General features: G+C 46.8%; 1 protein-coding gene across 1 annotated transcript in view; it reads right to left on the reverse strand.

Moving 5' to 3' along the window:
* The window catches only part of LOC125940006 (uncharacterized), a 54,123-nt gene extending 34,007 nt beyond the window's left edge, over positions 1–20,116 (reverse strand). The window contains exons 1-2 of the mRNA XM_049655666.1: positions 20,097–20,116; positions 14,048–14,212 (exon numbers count right to left, since the gene is read on the reverse strand). Of these exons, the coding sequence (XP_049511623.1) occupies positions 14,048–14,167 (120 nt within the window). The 5' untranslated portion in view covers positions 14,168–14,212; positions 20,097–20,116. The remainder of the gene's footprint in view (positions 1–14,047; positions 14,213–20,096) is intronic.
* Positions 20,117–20,438: the final 322 nt, after the last annotated feature.

A 20,438-nucleotide genomic window follows, 5' to 3' on the forward strand; every position in this document is an offset into this window, starting at 1 on the left:
AAGGTGTGCTGCGACTTTTCAAGGTCGACCGACGGAAGGCGGCGACGCTAGGCGCCATTATTGCAGCCAATGTTCAACCGGGGACCATTATTCATATTGACGAATTGGCCGCATAGAACTGTATCCCAAATTTAGTGGATGCCTACGGGGCTGTGCATCAATCTGCATTAGGATACAGTCAACCACAGCGTGAACTCTGTGGACCCCATCACGGGTGTTCCCACACAAAAAATAGAAAGTTATCTTCAAAAAAAAAAAAAAAGTGATGCACCACCTCGTCAGCGGTGGGTACGGGGTAACTGCACCGATGCTGGAGTCCCACCTGGGTTGGATGTGGTGGCACTCAACGGCCACGTGCGCTGCAAAGACCCTTTCTTGCATTCGTTAGAATCCACGTATCGCTCGGGCTACCCAGTATAAAGACTCTTTCTTGCGGTTGTTATAAGTCATCGCTCGTTGCTAGCCAGTACGAAGTTGCATTTCAAAGTAAATGAAAATAAATCGTAGTTTTCTGACCCTTGTATGAGTGCTTTCCAGCATTCCTCAGTGCTTACACGGCAAGCGCGCGGCAAACCACTTCTGCGCTAGCCGACGCTCACTTCGTCTCGCAGCCTTACTTCAGCGCGAGCAAAGAGCGATCTGTTAAAAGCCCAGTGCGACTGTCAAGCGCACACCAATCTGTGCTCGGAATTGCTAGCGCAAGCACGTAGCGAGCTGTGCCAATCCAATCCGGAGGAAAAAAAAGAGGGCGAGAGTCCCCTCGTGGTATAGCGTGAAACTTTGTTAACTACGAATTAGTCTAATACACATTCAGCGTACATCTTGTAAACTTTAAAATGCTTGTAACCACCGCTGATGTGACTAATATTATTGCACTAAATGCATTTGTTTCATAACTTGATTTTGCCTGTAATACACTCGGTGGATCGACAAACAAGTGAAAGAAGGCACGACCATGCACCGACCGTATCTACACGTGAGCCCCAGTTTGTCGACCGCCCATATGGCAAAGCCCAAGGGATGATAGCCACCCAGAGGGAATCTAAATAAACCAAGGAAACTGGAGGCGTGCCGACGGACAAACTTTGTCTTGCTACCATTTGTTCTTTCATCTTGGGGCGTCGCCAGAGCTCGTGAAGATCCCGAGTTTCGCCAAACTCGGCCCATCCTGCATAGCACCCCTGGGGTGCTATGCAGGATGCGCCGAGTTTCTCGTTCACCCGAGTTTTACCCGAGTTTGCTCGATGGCAGTCAGTGAACGAAGATAGCAAGGAACGTGAAATAACAGCAGGCAAAAAGAAATGTCGAGATAAATCCGCGTATGACAACATGAGCGCACCCTGCGCGGCACAGTGCTTCCGCGCTTCAAGCACAGAGGACTGCGCAACAAAACGCGCCAGCGCCGCGTATTGTTATCAACGTACTATCGCAATTTCGGAATACCATCACTGTCTATCTGCACACTTGCCATGAGCCGCTTGCCACGCCTTTCTCGGGCGCGTCAAGGGCGTGCCTCCTTTTTCTGGCATTATCTGTCTATCCTCCGTCGAATGCGAACAGGGCACATGCGGTGCATTCTTGCACCTATACTTTCCCTCAATCGAATACTTTGAAATACAACAAATAAAATAACCAACATTTTACTTCTTAAAGTATCTGTTTTTTTTTGTTTTGAATGCTGTAAATTTGTGATGACAAGCGGACATGTAATGAATTATTAAATTTTGTACTTTTTTGCCGCGAGTGGCGACAGTGAGGCGAAAGCTTACAAGCGGATACATTCTAGAGGGTCACACGCACGAGGGAGTTAATGCGGTGAGCAGTCGCCAGGGGCGCTGCAGTGCTATGTTCGATAAAGTCAGTCATGACAACGATCTGCCCATTCCCTGTCTAATAGGGGATTGGCAATGCAGCGCTGCGGCATGGCTGTTCACCGCAGGTGCTTCACTGCGGCGGCTATTAAGGCCGCCGGTTTACCAACTGAAACGACACTTTAGCCATAGAGACGGGAGCAACGGCTGTCGCTGCAAAATGGCTGTGCGGTATTCTGGGTCCGTAGTGACGCAGCACAATGAAAATGCACCAGTTTATCTGCGTGCGCGAAGTCTCCGCGATGCATTGCGAACACGAGCGTGCTGCCCAGCGACACAGTTCGTCGCTTGTCACCGCTTGCCCATTGAAGGTGCCTCCGTGCGCATGTGCGCAGAATTTGAGTGTGTTGTTCACTCCAATGTGCTTGCTGATTGCCTCTGCTGCTGAGCTAATAGCGATCGCAGATGGATATCGTAACGACAGCGCAGAAATCGCATTTTGGTGGGTGAGGGCTCTTGTGCGCAGTTAGAAAATTAGACTTCGAACGCAGGAAGGTGTTGCAATTGTTTAGTGTGCCGTGCTTGTGATGACAAAATGCCATTGCACTGGGTGTGTTTGCGCTGACCGCTGACCGTGTTTGCTGCACTATATCATTGACAGAGCAGCCATCTTAAATGACAGCTGCGATACGTTGTCGTTGGCAAAACACTACGCACTGCTCAAGATCGTCGTCCACCACGGCGCATCGACGCCTTGCAAGCAGCTACAGTGACGTGCGGATAATTATTTGCTGTGCGCTACGTAGCCACAACGCAGGCAATGAACCGTGTTGTGGGGTCATCACAGCCCAAGAAGACATATGCATAAGGCAGCGAAAGCCGACGCGTTTTTTTTCTTTTTTTTTAATAGTGGTGCTGAGTACATCACCGATGACAGTGCGTTGTGCGTGTTTTATTTCGCCGGTCAAGATTGTTAATGCCTCTCAGTTCCGCACCACGTCGCTGTTGTCGAAAAATAAGTTGGGCGTGGCCCAACCGTGGTGGGCGCGCACAAGAGTTACATGCCTCGCTCGGGGCGTGACGTATGGTTTTGATTGACACGCGAACTCGGGCCAAACTCGTACATCGCGAAACCCCCCTCGAGTTAAACTCGGGAGCATGGCGGCGGCAGCAGCAGCCTGTGTCATCGCATCCAGCGGCGGCAAGCGTCAATATTACCATCTGGACCCGTTCAGCTACATGACCGACGTAGAGTTTCAGCGTCGTTTTTGCCTTTCCAAAACGTCAGTGCGCTGGCTGTGTGACGAGTTAGGCGAACGCCCTTGTCTGCGGAGACTGCGTGGCGGGCATATTATGCTTTCCGAGCACAGACTGATGTGACTAGGCTGCGGAGGATAAGTTCGTGCGATCGCTTCGGCTCTCTCCGGTTTCAAGCGCTGCTCGTCCACCGCGCCCTAGCCCCAGGCCAGGTCCGGCGTCGTCATCGGAGTACTGGGGCACCTGCGAGCACCTGGGGTTCAACCCGGGCCAACCAACCTGCGTAGGCGAAGTGGTCACATTATATTGGAAGACTCAGAATGAAAGCCGGGCTGCCTTCCGATGCAACAGGTGCCTGAAATCAGTTTTCGCAGTTACACGGTAAAGCTGCACTGCACGGTCAGAGAGGCGAAGGACGTTACTTCGCCAACACGGACCGCCTCGGCCGTCCGAACGACCACCTCTCCAGGCGGCAAATGATTTGGCTCACGTACTGCGTGAGCAAAAGCGTAGACATATGGCTGTTGAAGGAGATGACCGGCGACTTGTTTCCTCTATAGGAGCACACCATCGCCGACAGGACGAACTACCCCCGTAAGGTCGCGAGGGACGAGCTGCTGGCGCGACCTCCACTTGGTACCCCGGGTAGATAGCGCAAATTGATGAGTGCCTTCTTCGCGGCGAGCAAAAGTATACAATCGAGGCCGCCTAATGACGGGCGACAACTTTCCGCAAGCCGCCAAAATTACGGCGGTGTTAAAGTTGGGGGCCCATGGGTCTTCGGCATGTTCTGCGCGACCAGAGGGGTGCTGCGACTTTCAAAGTCGACCGACGAAAGGCGGCGACGCTAGGCGCCATTATTGCAGCCAATGTTCAACCGGGGACCATTATTCATAGTGACGAATTGGCCGCATACAAATGTATCCCAAATTTAGTGGATGCTAACGGGGCTATGCCTCAATCCGCATTGGTAGACAGTCAACCAAAGCGTGAACTTTGTGGACCCCATCACGGGCGTTCACACGCAAAAAAAAAGAAAGTTATTGTCAAAACGTGAAGCGCTCCCTCGTCAGCGATGGGTACAGGGTAACTGCACCGATGATGGAGTCCCACCTGGGATGCATGTGGTGGCAGTCAACATCCACGTGCGCTGCAAAGACCCTTTGGTGCGTTTGTTAGAAGCCACGGATCGCTCGGGCTAGCCACTACAAAGACTCTTTCCTGCGGTTGTTAGAAGCCATCGCTCGACGCTTGCCAGTATGGAGGTGTATCGCAAAGTAAAAGAAAATAAAGCGTAGTTTTCTGACCCTTGTATGTGTGCTTTCCGGCATTCCTGTGTGCTTACACGGTAAGCGCACGGCAAACCACTTATGCGCTAGCCGACGCTCACTTCGTCTTGTGATGCGCGCGCTACTTCGTCTTGAGTTGTGGATGCGCGCGCTACTCGCAGCTTTTCTTTAGCGCGAGCAACGAGCGATCTGTTAAAAGCCCAGTGTGAAAACCAGGCGCACACCAATCTCTGCTCGGAAATGGGAGCGCAAGCACGTAGCGAGCCGCACCAATCCAATCTAGAGCAAAGGAGCAACGAGCGATCTGTTGGAAACCCAGTGAGAAAAGCAAGCGCACACCAATCGGTGCTCGGAAATGCTGGAGCAAGCACGTATCGAGCCGTGCCAATCGAATCCAGAAAAAAAGAGGGGGGCGAGCGTCCCCTCGTGGCATAACGCGAAACGTATTTAAATACAAATTAGTCTAATACACATTCCGTGTACATCGTGGAAACATTAAAATGCTTACAACCCACGTTAATGTGACTAATATTATTGTACTAAATGAATTTATTTTATAACTTGCTTGTGCCTGTATTGCACTCGGTGGAACGACAAACAAGTGAAAGAAGGCACGACCATGTACCGACCGTATGATCACGTGAGCCCCAGTTTGTCGACCGCCCATATGGCAACGCCCAAGGGATAATAGCCACCCAGAGTGAATCTAGATTAACCAATGAAACTGGAGGCGTGCCGATGGACAAACTTCGTCTTGTTATCATTTGTTCTTTGATCTTGGGGCGTCGCCAGAGCTCGTGAAGATCCCGAGTTTCGCCAAACTCGGGGCATCCTGCATAGCACCCCTGGTCACAAGTTTGCAGAGAAGTATGTCATTTCCTTATGAGTTAACAAACAGGTGCTAGACTGAAAGATTTGTATTTCAATTATGTTATTTACAGTAACCAAGCACGATCTTTATTTAAATAAAGTTGTTTTTCTCTCTCTCTTGGGGGTTTTGTTTATTGCTCAGGTCAGTTGGTTACTGTTCGTACTGCTACTTCATACTTGTCAAATTCAGGCCGTCAGTCATATACGGTGTAAAGTGTACAACTGCGTGGACTGACAGTTGTTTCATTGATTTATTCTGGTGGAACAGCATTACAGAAAGTAAATGAAGACAAACACACTCAGGACACAAGCCAGCGCTCCAAACTCTAGCTTTAATAAAAAAGTATACAGGATTTATAAGAGGTGGTGAGAGGAAGTGAGGTCGTTCATTCCTAAACCAAATTTTTCGTGTAATGACGTTCGGCCTTTCCCATTTGGTTTTTGGCCGTTTCGTTATGAACCTGCCAAAGCTTAACAATCTTACAAACTGTCCGGTCACAATTTCTCGATAGAATAGGTATTGTAGAACATGACCCGATGGCAGTGGCAAGCTGCATACAACCGCCGTTGCACTGTGCCCTGCCTGCAAATTGTGCCACACACGATAACCAAAACAATTGGTTTCTCCTAACTTCAGTCTTTTATTGCGATAGCAACTATATGGACACGCAAAGCGGATTTCTGCGGTGGGCGTCGTCGGCGCCATCGCCCTGAGGTTCCGTGTAAAGTCCAACGGTGACAAAATCATCGCAGCGCGCCGTGCGCTGTGTGTGCCAGTGAACGCGTATGAGGGCAGGCGGCAATCAGCGGCTCAGTGTATAGCGAACGCGAGGGAGGAAGGCAGACCGGAAGCGCGCGGTTGGTTTTCGCGCTTGCGAGGCACCGGGGCGAGGTGACGGAGAGGGATGGGGGGTGGGGGATTAATCGTTTTCAAGAGTTCGGCAGGAGCAGCGCTAACATTTTGAAACCGCACTGGAATGACGGCACAGGAGCAGTGACTGTGCAGCGGTGTTAGCGCGACTGTCGACTGTTTTTTCGAGTCCCGAGCGATGCCAAGCCGAGCGCTTCCCTTCTCTTCCCGGACACGGCACACGCCACCACGCCGCCCGAAACCGGAGGCTTCAAATTCCCTGGCAATTCAAGGCATGCAATAGCAACACACTTGTTGATAGCCGTGCCACTCCCAGTCCACTAAAGACGTGGCACAGCATGCGCCGGTTTGGAGCGTGTATTTGACATAGCGATGGAGTGTATGTCAATTCCAAGAAATCTATAGCGCCCTAGCATTTCTTTGTTGAGCGAGCGAATGACACACCAGTCGACTCTCCAGGTGGGCAAGTGCCCAACAGGGTTTATTCAGGCCTTACATAGCCGTGGATGCTGCGCTGTCATGCAGCGGCACTGCCATACAATACACTATTCTCGCATGCTGGTTGTGTGGCCTTTCAAAGAAGGTGTCGGTTTCATCCAAATTTACCAGCCAATTGACATTCGTTCGCTCTGTAGAAAAAAGGATGTGGTTTAAAACCCTAAACCAGTAATTTTCTTTTCCCCTGTGCTTACTGCACTTTCTTGCATATATGAGTTGGACTTGACCTCACTTTTGCCATTTCTAGTATTTGTTGTTTAGCTGTACTAAACAGAGTTCCACGTACCTTACTTAATTCTGCACTAAGAGCCATTTTATAACACATATTGTTTATCTTTTCAGAAGCTACTAGTGCTAACTATATTTAGGCTTTAACAAGTTAAAAATGATCTTTTATGAAACGTTTTTACGCGTGAGTTTGAAACTCGGTTCCACCTCTGAAACATTAAAATAGGATCCTACGAATGTAGGCAACCATGTTTCAACCTTCTTAAGTGAGCCTGGCAAAAATTTCGATTAATCAAATAATCGATGAAAGTGATTAATCGATTACAGGCTAATAGGTTAAATGATTATTCATTATTCGACTAAAAAGTTAATCGACCATCCCTATCACAAAGCGACCATGCAATATCTTGAAATCGATCTGCAAAGGGGGCGAAGTGCGCATCCGCGCGGGCCTCATCTTCAAAGCGATCTGTGATGGGGACAAAGTGCATGCACCGAGTACCGGTAGCTCCGTATGCGCTGTGCTTTCGACATTTAGTTCGTGTTGAAGGGAGATGAGAGACTGTGCGAAGGACAATTTGCCTACTGCTGCTGGCGCGCTTTCTCACTCCAGCGTTTCCACAAATCTTACGTTTCAATCTGGTGTATAGGGAATCAAAGGCTTCTAGACGAGCAACCTGATGCCTTCCTATTCGTTGTTCAGTTTGCATGATCTTTCGCAGAAGTAGCTATAGGCATTTTTGTTGCAAATACGAACTTACACCTCTTAGTCTTAGTAGAAAGAGGTCCGGTAAAAAAAGGAGCTCATGAACTACACGTCGTGTGCAAGAACTGTACCTAAGCACAATTCATTTAACCCGCATGCTGCCCTGTGGAAAAACCAAACAAAACATGGGTAGGTCGCGATTAACTTTGTCCTTTAAATGTGCAAGCATGATTGAGGTCCGAGAACACCGAGGTGGCAAAAGAAAGCATGAGAACAACAAATGACCTGCCGAACGGCTTGCTACCGCTCATGCGACATAGTGAAAACAATTATAACAGCATCACCGGCAGTTTTTTTATGTATTTGAGTACCCCACCGTGCAAGAGTTCTTCGCCGACATACCTTAAAGCGTTTGCCTCCACACACATACGGAGGGCAATGCTTATTCAGCTCCCAGAACGTGAATCGAGCAGTGAAGCACTAGCAGCGACGCAGAAAACAATGACTTATGACGTAATAGTTCAGCGGAAATCCGCTAGGTGGAGATAAGTAGTTAAAGGGAAACTGAGACATCCACCTAAATGTAGCAATTTGCTACAATGGAAACCCAACCGGGTTCCTCGAAAGAAAGCCTCGTAGTTGAAACATTCGTCCTGGTCCCGGACTCGAACCCGGGACCACCGCCTTTCCGGGGCAGCCGCTCTACCACATGAGCTAACCAGGCGGCTATAGCAGATGGCAGGCCGAAGTCGAATTTGTCGACAACTCGAAGCAAAGGCAAGTGTATGACGTAATAGTTCAGCGGAAGTCCGCTAGGTGGAGATACGTAATTAAAGGGAAACTGATACATCCACCCAAATGTAGCAAATTGCTACAATGGAAACCCAACCGGGTTCCTCAAAAGAAAGCCTCGTAGTTGAAGAAAAATTCGTCCTGATCCGGAACTCAAACCCGGGACCACCGCCTTTCCGGGGTAGCCGCTCTACCATCCGAGCTAACCAGGCGGCTAGCCCGGAAAGGCGGTGATCCTGGGTTCTAGTCCCGGACCAGGACGAATTTTTCTTCAACTACGAGGCTCTCTTTCGAGGAACCCGGTTGGATTTCCATTGTAGCAAATTGCTACATTTGGGTGGATATCTCAGTTTCCCTTTAAAAAAACAATGACGGACGGCTGCGTCCTTTCCCAAGCGCAATTCGCGAGGCCGCCACCAGTGGCGCATCCGTCAGTGCGCGCTATGCGTATAGACACTGCAACAAGTTCGGCTTATCCACAATTTGGCACAATTTGCTCAGGCTGCCTGTAAACAATGTAGTGTGTGCAGGATAGTTCTTTTTAAAAAGCTGGGAAAACTTGAGAAGGCTGTAAATAAGGTCAGAAAAGCAAAGCAAAATTTTAACAATTCGTCTATATATTTCTGTTGATGTGACGCTGAAGGTGGATGGTGTATCTGAACAGTTTTTGACTATGCAATACTATTCGCAAAAGAACACATTTTTTCAATAACGTGATAAAGAACAATGACAATAATGTGACAGAAAACTACCTAGTGAATATTTTTAAGAAGTTGCACCACGTTTTCATTGTTATGCTGATGCACAAACCTGCACACCTCTACTGCGCACCCAGCTTTGTTGTTTAGGTATTTATTTGATTGTAACGTAGTAATTTACATTATACACTCGTCCTGAAATACGTCATGATGGGCTCCTTCAGTACTTTTATTTTCTTAGTGAAACACACATACCTACTTATGCTTTGGGCCATGAAAGAAATGTCACATCAGTCATTCTGAGTGAAGCCACTGAACAAGCTATTGCATGTAAAAGATACAGCGATAAAGAAAAAACATGTGCGAGCATGCCAATGCCTCTGTTGCTGAAAAGGGGAACTGCAGGAGGGCGTCTGATGCCTGTCTATGAAGCTGCGTCATCTTCACAGCTGGCAATATAAGGGCTCCATGCTTGAAACACAGGAGAAAAATTTTACATTGCGATGACCACATAGAGCATGCAGCAGCTGGCCGCAAGTTTATATTGGATCACATCCGCTACTACATTGCGTTTTGTACGAGTATGTTGTTCAGCTTACAATAATGGTAAACTAAGCTTGCCAAAGTTTTAAATCCTAATAGGCTCTGCTCTGTACATACTATAGCCTTTAGCCGAGTCATGACCTATGCACTTAAGCTATGCAATGTTTACTGATGACATAAAAAGAATGGTTTCTAAGACAAAGTAGTTCCGCCTACAGGATGCATAATTAATGAGCGCTTCTGACAATGTATAGCAAGGTAGTGTTATTAATACCCGCGCAAGATAGGATGACGCTGTGAAATATGATATAATCCTGAGGTAAAAAGCGAAAACTTTTAATATCGGAGCTTTTTAAGCCGACCGTTACTCCGCGGGTTGTGTACAGAAAATGTGGGCCGGTCCTGGCAGTCGTGCAGAAAGGGATCAAGCGCTATTATGGCACATATCCCTGTGAACTAGCGAAGCGCAGCCGGGGTAAGTCTAGCTACGCATGGTTGGGACTACTTAAGCTTAGCCAGTCATCGATAGCCAATTTATAGCCAATTAATGGCTAATCGATACTGGATCATTAATTATACATCCTGGAAAATATTGGAGATGACTTGGTAGTGCTTAGCCTAGCCCAAATACGTAGCCAATACCTAGCGGTAGCCAATCGATAGCCAATCAATAGCTAATCGATAATCGATTAATATTAAATAAATTCCAGAAAATGCTGGCGATGACATGGTAGTGCATAACCTAGCCCAAAAGCCAGGACTAGCTAGGTGCCCATCAGCTCCACTGTCTCTTTAGCATTGCACCTCCAGTGCAAGCTACGCAAATTTTTTTGTAAGAATTTTGCATCTAGACATCAAAACTGAATATTGGTACTCAAGGCGTTGCAGCAAAAGAATTAAACATTGAAAAATTCGAGGTGTCCAGTGCAGAGAGCCGGCTGTTTAACGATAATACTGTGGATGCACCGACTATATAGTTATAGCATAGTATTTGGCACGGGAGGCGTAGTGGCGGCCTCAGCAAGGCACACAGCCACCGAGCGACGCGCCCGTATGACCTATCGCCGCCATAGGTATCGCGTAAAAATTTATATCTCCCGTCACGGCAACCGCGTCGTTTTCTGCACCCCCTGGGATGCCGGAACGACGGTACTCACCCGCTCTGGCTGCCGAGAGTCTAGTGACGGCCTTTCCGCTTATCCGAATCCAGGCGCAACAACTGCTTCCTCCAAGCAGTATGCAAACTAAAGACTTTCTTATGGTCATAAGGTAACCATCTCCGTTACTCCGATCGGCAGAGCGTGTGGCGTAGACTTGCAGTACCGTTCGAAGCGCACAACAAGAATGCGACAAAGCTCGCACAAACACGCTGACCGTGGAAAAAAATTTCTGGATGGCTAAGTATTGCAGTGAGGCAATAACTCATATTAGCGCCTCTGCTAACATAGAAGACATATGCATACAATGAACGTGCAGCGGTCGTTGGAAATCACTCACCGTGGAGTCCTGGGGGTACAAAACTGCGAGAACCACCAACGATGGCAGAACAATGCGCTGGTGCTGGTAATGGCTGCCGCTTCGACTCTCCTCGCGCCCACGCGCCTGCACCGAAGACCTTCGTCCGCGCGTAATTTCGGCTTCCGGCATTCTCTGCACTGCCAAGGCGTGGCTACTCCAGAAAAACAGCGCGGAGACACATTGCACGGGATATTTCAAATTTCACTGCAGAAATAGTTCTTCTGAACTTGTCGATCGGGCTGACTGCCATGTTAGTCAAGGCAGGCGGCCGAGTTATTTTCGCTGTTTGGCTCGAGTCAGATATGGGCGTATTTCAACACTCCCTATCTAACCAACACCACAGTTACTTTTTGAAAACTCCCGTTTTACTGCCGGAATGCTCCCTAAATTTTCCGCTGAATGAGGTCGGGGATAAAATAATGGTTGTAGCGTAATTTACTTCCTCTTGCGGGAACACCTATTTTCATCTTGGGAGGAAAAGGGGCATGTCAGCTGTTTAAATTCCCATTTGGGCACATTTGGGTTCAGAGTGTTCATCTCCCGGCAATCTTGAAGTTCCTGCATAAGTTTTTTTTCAACTGTGGGACTTTTGTCTTGAAAAACAAGGCATCATTTCGGTAGCTTTAGAGAATCGCATTGTTCAGTTTTTATACGACGTGGGAAGAGAATTTGAAGATACGATTGTGACACTACTGCAGTTGTCAAGTGAGGTACAGGTACTAGATCGTGCTTTTTTTTTACGGATTTTCTACAATACTGCCTCTACGATTTTTCGGCACCGAAGAGTGAGCCCGTATTCATAAAAACGGGGGAGCTTCCAGCAGTGGCCTCTAGAAGCTCTGATTATCCAGGGTCGCAGAAGGATAAAATGTGTTTAAGATGGTCTACGGTTTACTGACGAGAAGCGAGATTTAAAGCATCAGGTATACTATTTATTCTTCGCCGTTCCGGTAGCCTCTGGCCGCACGTGCTCGTCAGCACGGGCTCTCTACAGGAAGTAGGCGCTTCTTCTTTTTTGATCCGAGACTGCGCTTAGATTATTTCAACAAAGGATTGCCTCGCTATCATCTGGGCTTGCCTAGTTGGCAGCGAGTCCTTATTTGAACTTCGGCCTTACCTACACGGTAGGCCGTTCACCGTCGTAAGCGACCACCATGCTTTGTGTTGCCTGGCCAACTTGAAGGTATTTTCAGACCGCCTTGCACTATGGAGCTTGAGTCCTCAAAAATTTGGTATCACTGTGATCTACAAGTCCGGACGGAAGCACTCTGAAGTGAAAAGCCTATCTCACGCTTCCACTGACGCTCCGCATTAAGACGAATAAGGTGACAACACGTTTCTTTGAACAGTAATCACAGACGACTTCACCGAACGAGAACGAGCAGACCCTTAAATAAGGAGCCCTGTCGCGTAATTGCAAGGCAGGAGCGTCTTTGTCCTAAAACCATTAGGGTGTGAATAGTCTTAGTTTGCTCGGCATCTCTGTAAAGAACTTCTGACCAGTTGGCGCCAACTACTTTTTCGTTATGCCCTCAGCACTGCGGCCAGAGGATCTGCATGCCCACATGATGACTTAGCAGCAGGTCACTTCGGCCTGTCCCGTACGCTGCCGAGAAGACAAGTACCATTGGCGAACTAGAAACGTCACTCAATATGTCAAGACACCTGCTGAGACTGCAAGTGACATAGCCGATGCTCCTGGCGCTTGCGAAGCGATTCGCTGCCGCTTGTTTTGTGTCGTGTCATCATGAGCGAGTGTTTAAATATGTCAGCGCTCTTCGCCTGATGCTCACTGACTTGCGCTTCAAGAGCCACAGACCAAAACACATTTTAATTGGTTCATTTTCTGGAATTTGTGTTTCGACCCTTCGGTTACTCCAACCATATCTTGCGGTCTCGCAAGAGTCAAAATAGGGAAAGTCGACTATATAGTAAATCTACCAGGGAGAAACCAAGTGTTCCGTAATTATTTGCAGCGCTTCAATTCAAACCAAAAACGAGAAACTTCGCATCACATAATATTTAACATAGCCCCCTTTTCAGCGTGATTGAACTCAATATATCATACAGTTTTAGGATTCTGTTCGACATTCGACGGCAGTATGACGATATGCGATACTGAATATGTTTCCTACAAAGGTTGTCATTAAGCATTTATTGTTCCTTACTCACAACATTGCTACATTAGTGAATTATAAAGAACTTCCCTTGCTTAATTCTGAGTAAACTGCGATAACAAACTGCACGGGTCGTGTAAGCCATAAAAAATGAGAGAAAGCATGTTCAGTAACTATTTTCAAAACACGTACGTTGCTGAAACACTTCGAACTATTTTAACACACCAACCAAACAATGCCTCCCCCTCCCCCCATTTTCTACATATATCAGTATAGATGCCTTTATTGGTTTTTTCAGAAAAGCATCGAAAATTTGTAGGTGTTTCGCATAACGTCCGAACGAAGCCGACAGCAAGAGTATACAGTGCTAATTTAACCCACAATTAAACCATAGATTTTAAAATTTGCCTGCATACCGCTCCTAATATTGCCCATATTTACCAGCATATAACCTCTTGAAATAACTTTTTTCACAAAAAAAATGAAAATGTCTACGTACTGGCACTAACAGGTTCGCTGTGATTGAAGTGGCCTTTAGAAGGGTTGAATAAATACGTCCGAAGCCTTCTATAAAAATATTTTGCCATGATTTCTCCTAGTGGTAAACTTACATATGCGATGCTCCTCTGTCCAAATCTCACAATGAAGCCCACACAGCATGCATAACTTAAATATCAAAACAATAACAGCTGCTGAATCCCGAATTCACTGTTCCATGACGCCGTGCCGGTGTGAAGAAATACAAGTGTAAATAATCACATCCTTCCGGAAGAAACAATGCAGCTACATTACGTTCAAAAGATCATATAAAAAGCAGAAACTAAAATGTTAATGTGTTGTTTACCGAACCTCTGCAACTGATATTGCTCCAGTTCTTTGTTGGAATTCCAGTGTGCGGCGCACTGTACCAGTTGTCACGCCTTGATGGGATGATTTGAAGCACTTTACGTTGTTTGTAAATAATACCATTCCAGACGCCTTCGTTAGGAGCAATGTCTCAGTGCTTCGTATTATCTGCATTTTAAACAATATATTTTATTAACACAGCATTCCAACTGCTTCGGGCACGAAACTACAAGAACCTATCAGAAATGGCTTTCTCGTTTAATTTTACCATAGTTACTGTTAAACTCTCAAGCTTCAGTGTACAATGTCACAACCACGTATATTTGTGTTCATACGTTGATGTCGTTCTACCGAAGATGAAAAAGAAAACTATGCTATCGTGTCAGACAAATGTCGCGAACATGGATTCGTAAAGGTGAACTCCTTTTACCGAAGCAACGCTTGGCAGGAGGTGTGACACTGAAGGGCTTCATTTAGGTTTGTATTTATACTACACTGATCGTCTGTTTGCAAGTTCTGAGAAGCATGAACTTGTTTTTGGATGTTAACATGCAAGAAGTTTGCTTAGATGTGAAAATTACTGACTTAGACCAGGAAACAGTGACTAATTCATTTAGGAAACAGTGACTAATTTATTTAGGAAACCTTCATGCTGGGAAGTTGCTTCCGCTCAAGAGAGAGAGAGAGAACAATGTTGCACAACCGCAATTGTAAAGGCACATTTGGCTGTCGTTGAAGTGAATTCCGCGGAACGTTTCCCAATATGGCAGACTAATATCCTGAACGCGCTTTTAAAGTGAAGCTGTTTATGACTAGGCTTCCGTGTATTTTTCGGTCGCATGTGCAAAAAAAACGGTTAACCTTGCACTTGGCCGCGCAACGGCCGCGCAACATTTTCCTGAAGTGAGCGCCAATTATTCATCTTATTACTCATGATGATGTTAATTTCTTTTCGCGCGTCTCGGACTTGCGGCCATCACTGCGTGTTGCATAGCGCAGCTTGCAACACTGGCACCGCGTTCCAGAAGACCAGCTTCGTGAATGCGTCTCTCTCTTTCGCTCTCATATAGCGGGCAAAACCTCGTCACCTCGCAGAGCACGAGCATTCGAACGAGCCAGCTGTGGACGACGACGACGATGCTCGAGCGCAATCATACGGTTCGCATAAGTACATGTTCCGCAAGCGTGGCTGTATAGCCTAGTGGTTACGACGCTCGCCTTCGGACCCGGGGTGCGCGGGCTCGAATCCCGCCTCGGCAAGAAAGTTCATTTTCTTTCTTGGTAGTTTCTTGATACGCACCACAAATTACGGCTGCCTTAACAAGCTTCGCTGTTAAAAGTGATGTGATTTAGCTTTGGTTAACCCTGGTTGATAGCGAAAGTTAGGCCCATTGTCGAGCTGTGGCCGAGGTGTGGTTTCGCCCAACTCTACTTGGGCAACCGCGGAAGTGTCTCCTTTCAGGGCTTCGTAAAGGCCTAAATATAGTCCGACGTAGCGTGAACGCGCGCACGCGTTGTGCCACGTTGGCGAGAACAGAAGCGGCTATAATTCGACCTATGGTTCGACGTACTGGCGCCGCCAACGTAACCGAACGCATGGTCAGTGCGATCCGACGCGCCCGGCGTCTGCGTAACCGGACGCACGGCCAATACGCTCGGACACACGCGGCGTCTGAGGATGCTCGCCCGCGTGCCGATGCATGCGCCTTAATGCTCTCTTTTGGTTTGACCTCTAGCTCTCAAGGTGAAAACTGTTGGGTCGCCGACGGCTTCCCAACGTAGCGAAATGAAGATTTCGCTTCAAAACACTTTCGTGTTAAAGCAAGTCCCACATTCGACATCACAACAGCTTCTTTCTGGATCCAATACAAACAAACACTTGTACCACACAGTATGAAGCGTACGTTATTAACTTTGCTTCAAGACGTGGCCTTCATCCTGCAGTCGACATAAAATAGGCTGATGATGAAGTTTCCCTCCGGTGTCAGGTCGTTCATTGGAGGCAACAACCTTCGAAAGTGGCCACGTTGTGAATTGGCTAGCCAAACGGAGCACCCCTCCCCAGGACCTTCCGCAGTCGTAACACCTGGAAACTGCCTCACCCCATCATCGCCTAGACAGACTGCTGCTCTGCACCTCCTTTCAAGCCCAGTGATTGAGCTGACTGTTTGGATACGAGTAAGCGTTCTGACTGTGCGGCAAGCGAGGGAACAATTTTCAGCGTTTGCTCCCACCGGAGTTAGGACTCGACCTCGAGCGGGCATTCGACAACCTGTCACACGAATACATTCTCAATACCATCTCCACCCTCAACCTGGGCCCCAGATTACACGCATATGTCAGCTCATTTCTAGCCGACAGGACAGCAACGCTTAAGGTTAGCGGACTAACGTGGCAGCTTCTAACGCTAGGCAACAAGGGGACACCACAGAGGTCCGTTATCTCTCCTACCCTCTTCAACCTAGCCCTAATAGGCTTAGGCAGGAAGCTCAGCGCCATCGAAGGCATCAAGTACACAATATATGCTGACGATGTCACTATATGGTGTAACGGTGGCAGTGACGGCCACATTGAATCGACATTACAAAGTACTCTTAATACGATCGAGGATTACCTAGAGCCCACGGGACTTAAATGCTCCCCAACGAAGTCGGAGCTTCTCCTTTATACACCAATTAGACCTGGACCCAAACCAAAGGGCTGGGTCTACGCCAAAGACCGGGACATCAAACTGCACACTAAAAGCGGAGGAGTGATTCCCATAGTAGAGTCAATCAAAATTCTAGGTATGACAATTGAGGCCAATGGCGCTAATACCAAGGCGATGAAGAAGCTTATCACTAAGACAGACAACGCCATGAGGCTAATCAAAAGAGTCGCCAATAGACAACAAGGTCTCAAAGAGGACAATTTACTCAGGCTCGTACATGCATTCGCCTTATGCCACTTCACATATGTGGCGGCGATGCACAAATGGAAACCCTGTGAAAAAGCAAAGCTAAATATCCAACTTAGAAAGATCACCAAGCAGGCACTGGGTTTCCCGAGTTGCACGAGCACGGAACGCCTAATGCAGCTTGGCACACATAACACACTTGAGGAGATCGCAGAGGCACAGGAAAGAGCTCAGTTGGCTAGACTGTCGGGTACCAGGTCGAGTCGTGCCCTGCTCCAGGAGTTAGGCTTCGACGAACCTAAAATCAACTCACTAAACACAGACATCCCGTTGGACACGCGTAAACGCTTCGAAGTCAAACCGCTACCTCGCAATATGAATCCGCAACACACCACAGAAATGCGACTATACAGGGGCGCTAGTCTTCTCCGCAAAATTCACAAAGAAAAGCAGAGCGCTTGTTTTGTCGATGCAGCAAGACATACAGACAGAAAAGCTTTCACGGTAGCTCTCGTGGAAAACACGGGCAAGACCGTCCACTCCAGCCACAGTTATCACAAACAACCCAGAGATTGCCGAGCAGACAGCAATCGCCTTGGCGTTAACGGATACCCGGAGGCCATACATATACAGTGATTCTCGTAGTGCAGTCAGAGCCTTTCAGAAAGGTGTAATCTCGCAGCAAGCCTTACATATTATACAAAAGAGCAAAATCCACTTCCATTCAATCTGCTGGTTCCCTGCACACCTGGGAAACATGGAGAAGGCTTCCCTGAATCTCAAAGAGATGGCCCATAAGTGCGCGCGAGAACTAACCCTCCGTAGCGCTGCCCTAACGGGTCCTGACCATTTCCAAGAGAACAGGGACGCCCCACTGACATATAACGAGATCACTAAACACTTCTACCTCAGCCGAAGGGAATTTCCTACACCACATCCCACACTCAAGAGACCACAAGCACTCACTTTGAGACTACTTCAAACCAATACATATCCCACACCCAAACGCCTACACTACTACATGGCGGAACAATTCCCCTGTACACAGTGCGCGAACTGTAATGAAACACTTGACCTCAAAGATATGATCTGGCCATGCAACCGAACTACCAATGCCGATTACACGCAGGACCTGGCCAGGTTCGAGGCTGCCATTCGCAGTCCGGATCTGGTTGAACAACTTTGGGCAGTCCAGCAAGCCCACGACGCGGCCTCGAAGCTCAGTCTTCCGGTCCCGACGTGGGATTAGCCCTTCTATGGGTCACCCCATAGCCTTGCAGGACCAAATAAAGTTCTCCATCCATCCATCCCACCGGAGCAAAATGAATTTCGTATGCCACACACAGGCTTCGAGGCGACAGCGCTAGATGACACCGCGTGCTCGTAGGTAAGCGCAAAAGAGGAATCCTGATGCTGTGACCGTGTAAAATGTATAACTAGTTTCAACGGTGGCAACATGTTGAGTCGCTACATTGATTCAGTGCTAACGCATTACCGCTGACAGTGATGGTGAGATGGGTTCTGCCACACTGATTTTCCTTATCTCTTTGCAGTTTTTACAAACGTGTCCGAAAACAGTTCTAGATTTCTTCTACGAACATCCGAACGGCTAGGGTAGGGAATGAGCGTAATATATCGCTGTACAGATAGAACGTAGTGTACATTTTCGCACATCACAAATTGGAGCAATGAGTTAAATTCCAAAAAATCACCGTTTTGAATGGGTGTATTAGTTCGCTTAAACGCCCTTTTCAGTGGGTTTAGTGGGTGAGGTATCAAATCCAATCAAGTCAAGCTGTTTTTCAAAACCGCTTGACTAGTTCGCCGCCCAATCGGTAAATTTCGGAGCGCGGTAACAGTACTTCCGTAGACAAATAGAAAATCGACCCTTTGTTGACATGGGCGTACGGTAGGGCACACACAAAGGAAATGAAATGTAAAGCCAATAATTATATCCAGAAGAGTTTAAGCAATCATTTCATTCTGCATAAACATGCAATACAAAACCATTTCTTAGTAAAATGAAAATCTGAATGCTATTCAGTTACAAATATCTAGAATATGTACACTGAATGCAAGAAAAGAAATGTATAGAAATATATAGAAGGGTTGCAAATAACTACATACAACCAAATGCAACAATTTGATACGAGAGTATCAATTTGATACTGAGACACGCTGCCTAAAAAAAACAAGTGCTAAGTAGTCGAAATCTCTGAGTTATACATCACTGTAAATAACTTGCGGATATCCTGATTTGAACAATTAAACAAGTCAGAATTGTTCAGGTCATATTGATTTGGAAGGCAGAGAAGAGTGTAAGTGTTGTTTTCCGGAGTTAGTTCATACTGTGTCTACCTCCCAATTTTCCCCATGACACGTAATATTTATATGCCTAATTCTTAAGTTAGTTAAATGTGCAAATTTGTTATGTTCTTACGAGTTTCTAATTTGAATTACCTGCTTAATGTATGTCTGATCTACTTTAACAATTCTTCAACTGCAGAATAAGCGTTAGTAGATGCCGCAAAATGTGCATTCAAAATATGCCAAACGCATTTTTTGTTGAACCAAGTATATTTGATTGAGATTCGTGACCATTGTTCTACCCCATTCTAGTTGACAACACTTTTAAACGAGAGCTAAAGAGCGAGTCATAGAGCAGAAGCTTGATTGCTTCTAGAAGTAAGTATTGAAACCGACGAATTACACCTATCACCTGAGCAAATTTTTTACAGGATGTGCCTTACATGTATTGACACGACCAAAGAACCTTAAGAGTGCAATCTTAAGTTGCCTGTTCCCCTACACTATCTTTAGTGTGCAGATTTTTTCGACCTAATGCAAAACACTTTACTATTCAAGAAAACTCGAGTGTTAAATTCTGTATAGGAATAAAATATTTAGAATAATTTTCATGTTGCCTGAACGTATACTTCTCATACTCCAGGATATTTAGGGGCATTTCATGAACTGCTGCAACGAGTAGCCAGTGCAACGTGTGAAAGGTCGTGTTGTGATTACCGCGTAGTATTAGGGATGGTGGCTATTTAGATACTGAATAAGACAGTCAGCCAGTTGTTGGTTAAATGAGCGTTCAGTTCCGTACCATAACTCCCTTTCAATGCATTTGCTGACGAGTAGGAATAGTCTTACCGCAACAGTGCTTGGAATGGGCAGGACTTCGTTTTCAAGATCGTTGACAAAAACACCACCATGAAAAGAAAGAAAACGGCGAAATAAATTTGATATTCTGTCCTTTTCTAGATAAACCACAAGATTTGCACTGTTACGTGATAAGGACTAAACACACTGTGTAACTATTACCAGCGTGTGACATTTATTTGCATGTGACATTTGAGAAAAACTCACTTAGTAAGATTTTACACTTTTTAAAGGACAAGTGCACTTGTAACTTTGTGCCTACCGCAGGAGCTGGGAACAAAAAAGCTTATTCCAGCTGAATGACAAGGATGCGCCGTAACGGCGCAGAGTGGA

This window comes from Dermacentor silvarum, chromosome 9 (genome assembly GCF_013339745.2).
Source record: "Dermacentor silvarum isolate Dsil-2018 chromosome 9, BIME_Dsil_1.4, whole genome shotgun sequence".
In the NCBI taxonomy this organism is placed as follows: domain Eukaryota; kingdom Metazoa; phylum Arthropoda; class Arachnida; order Ixodida; family Ixodidae; genus Dermacentor; species Dermacentor silvarum.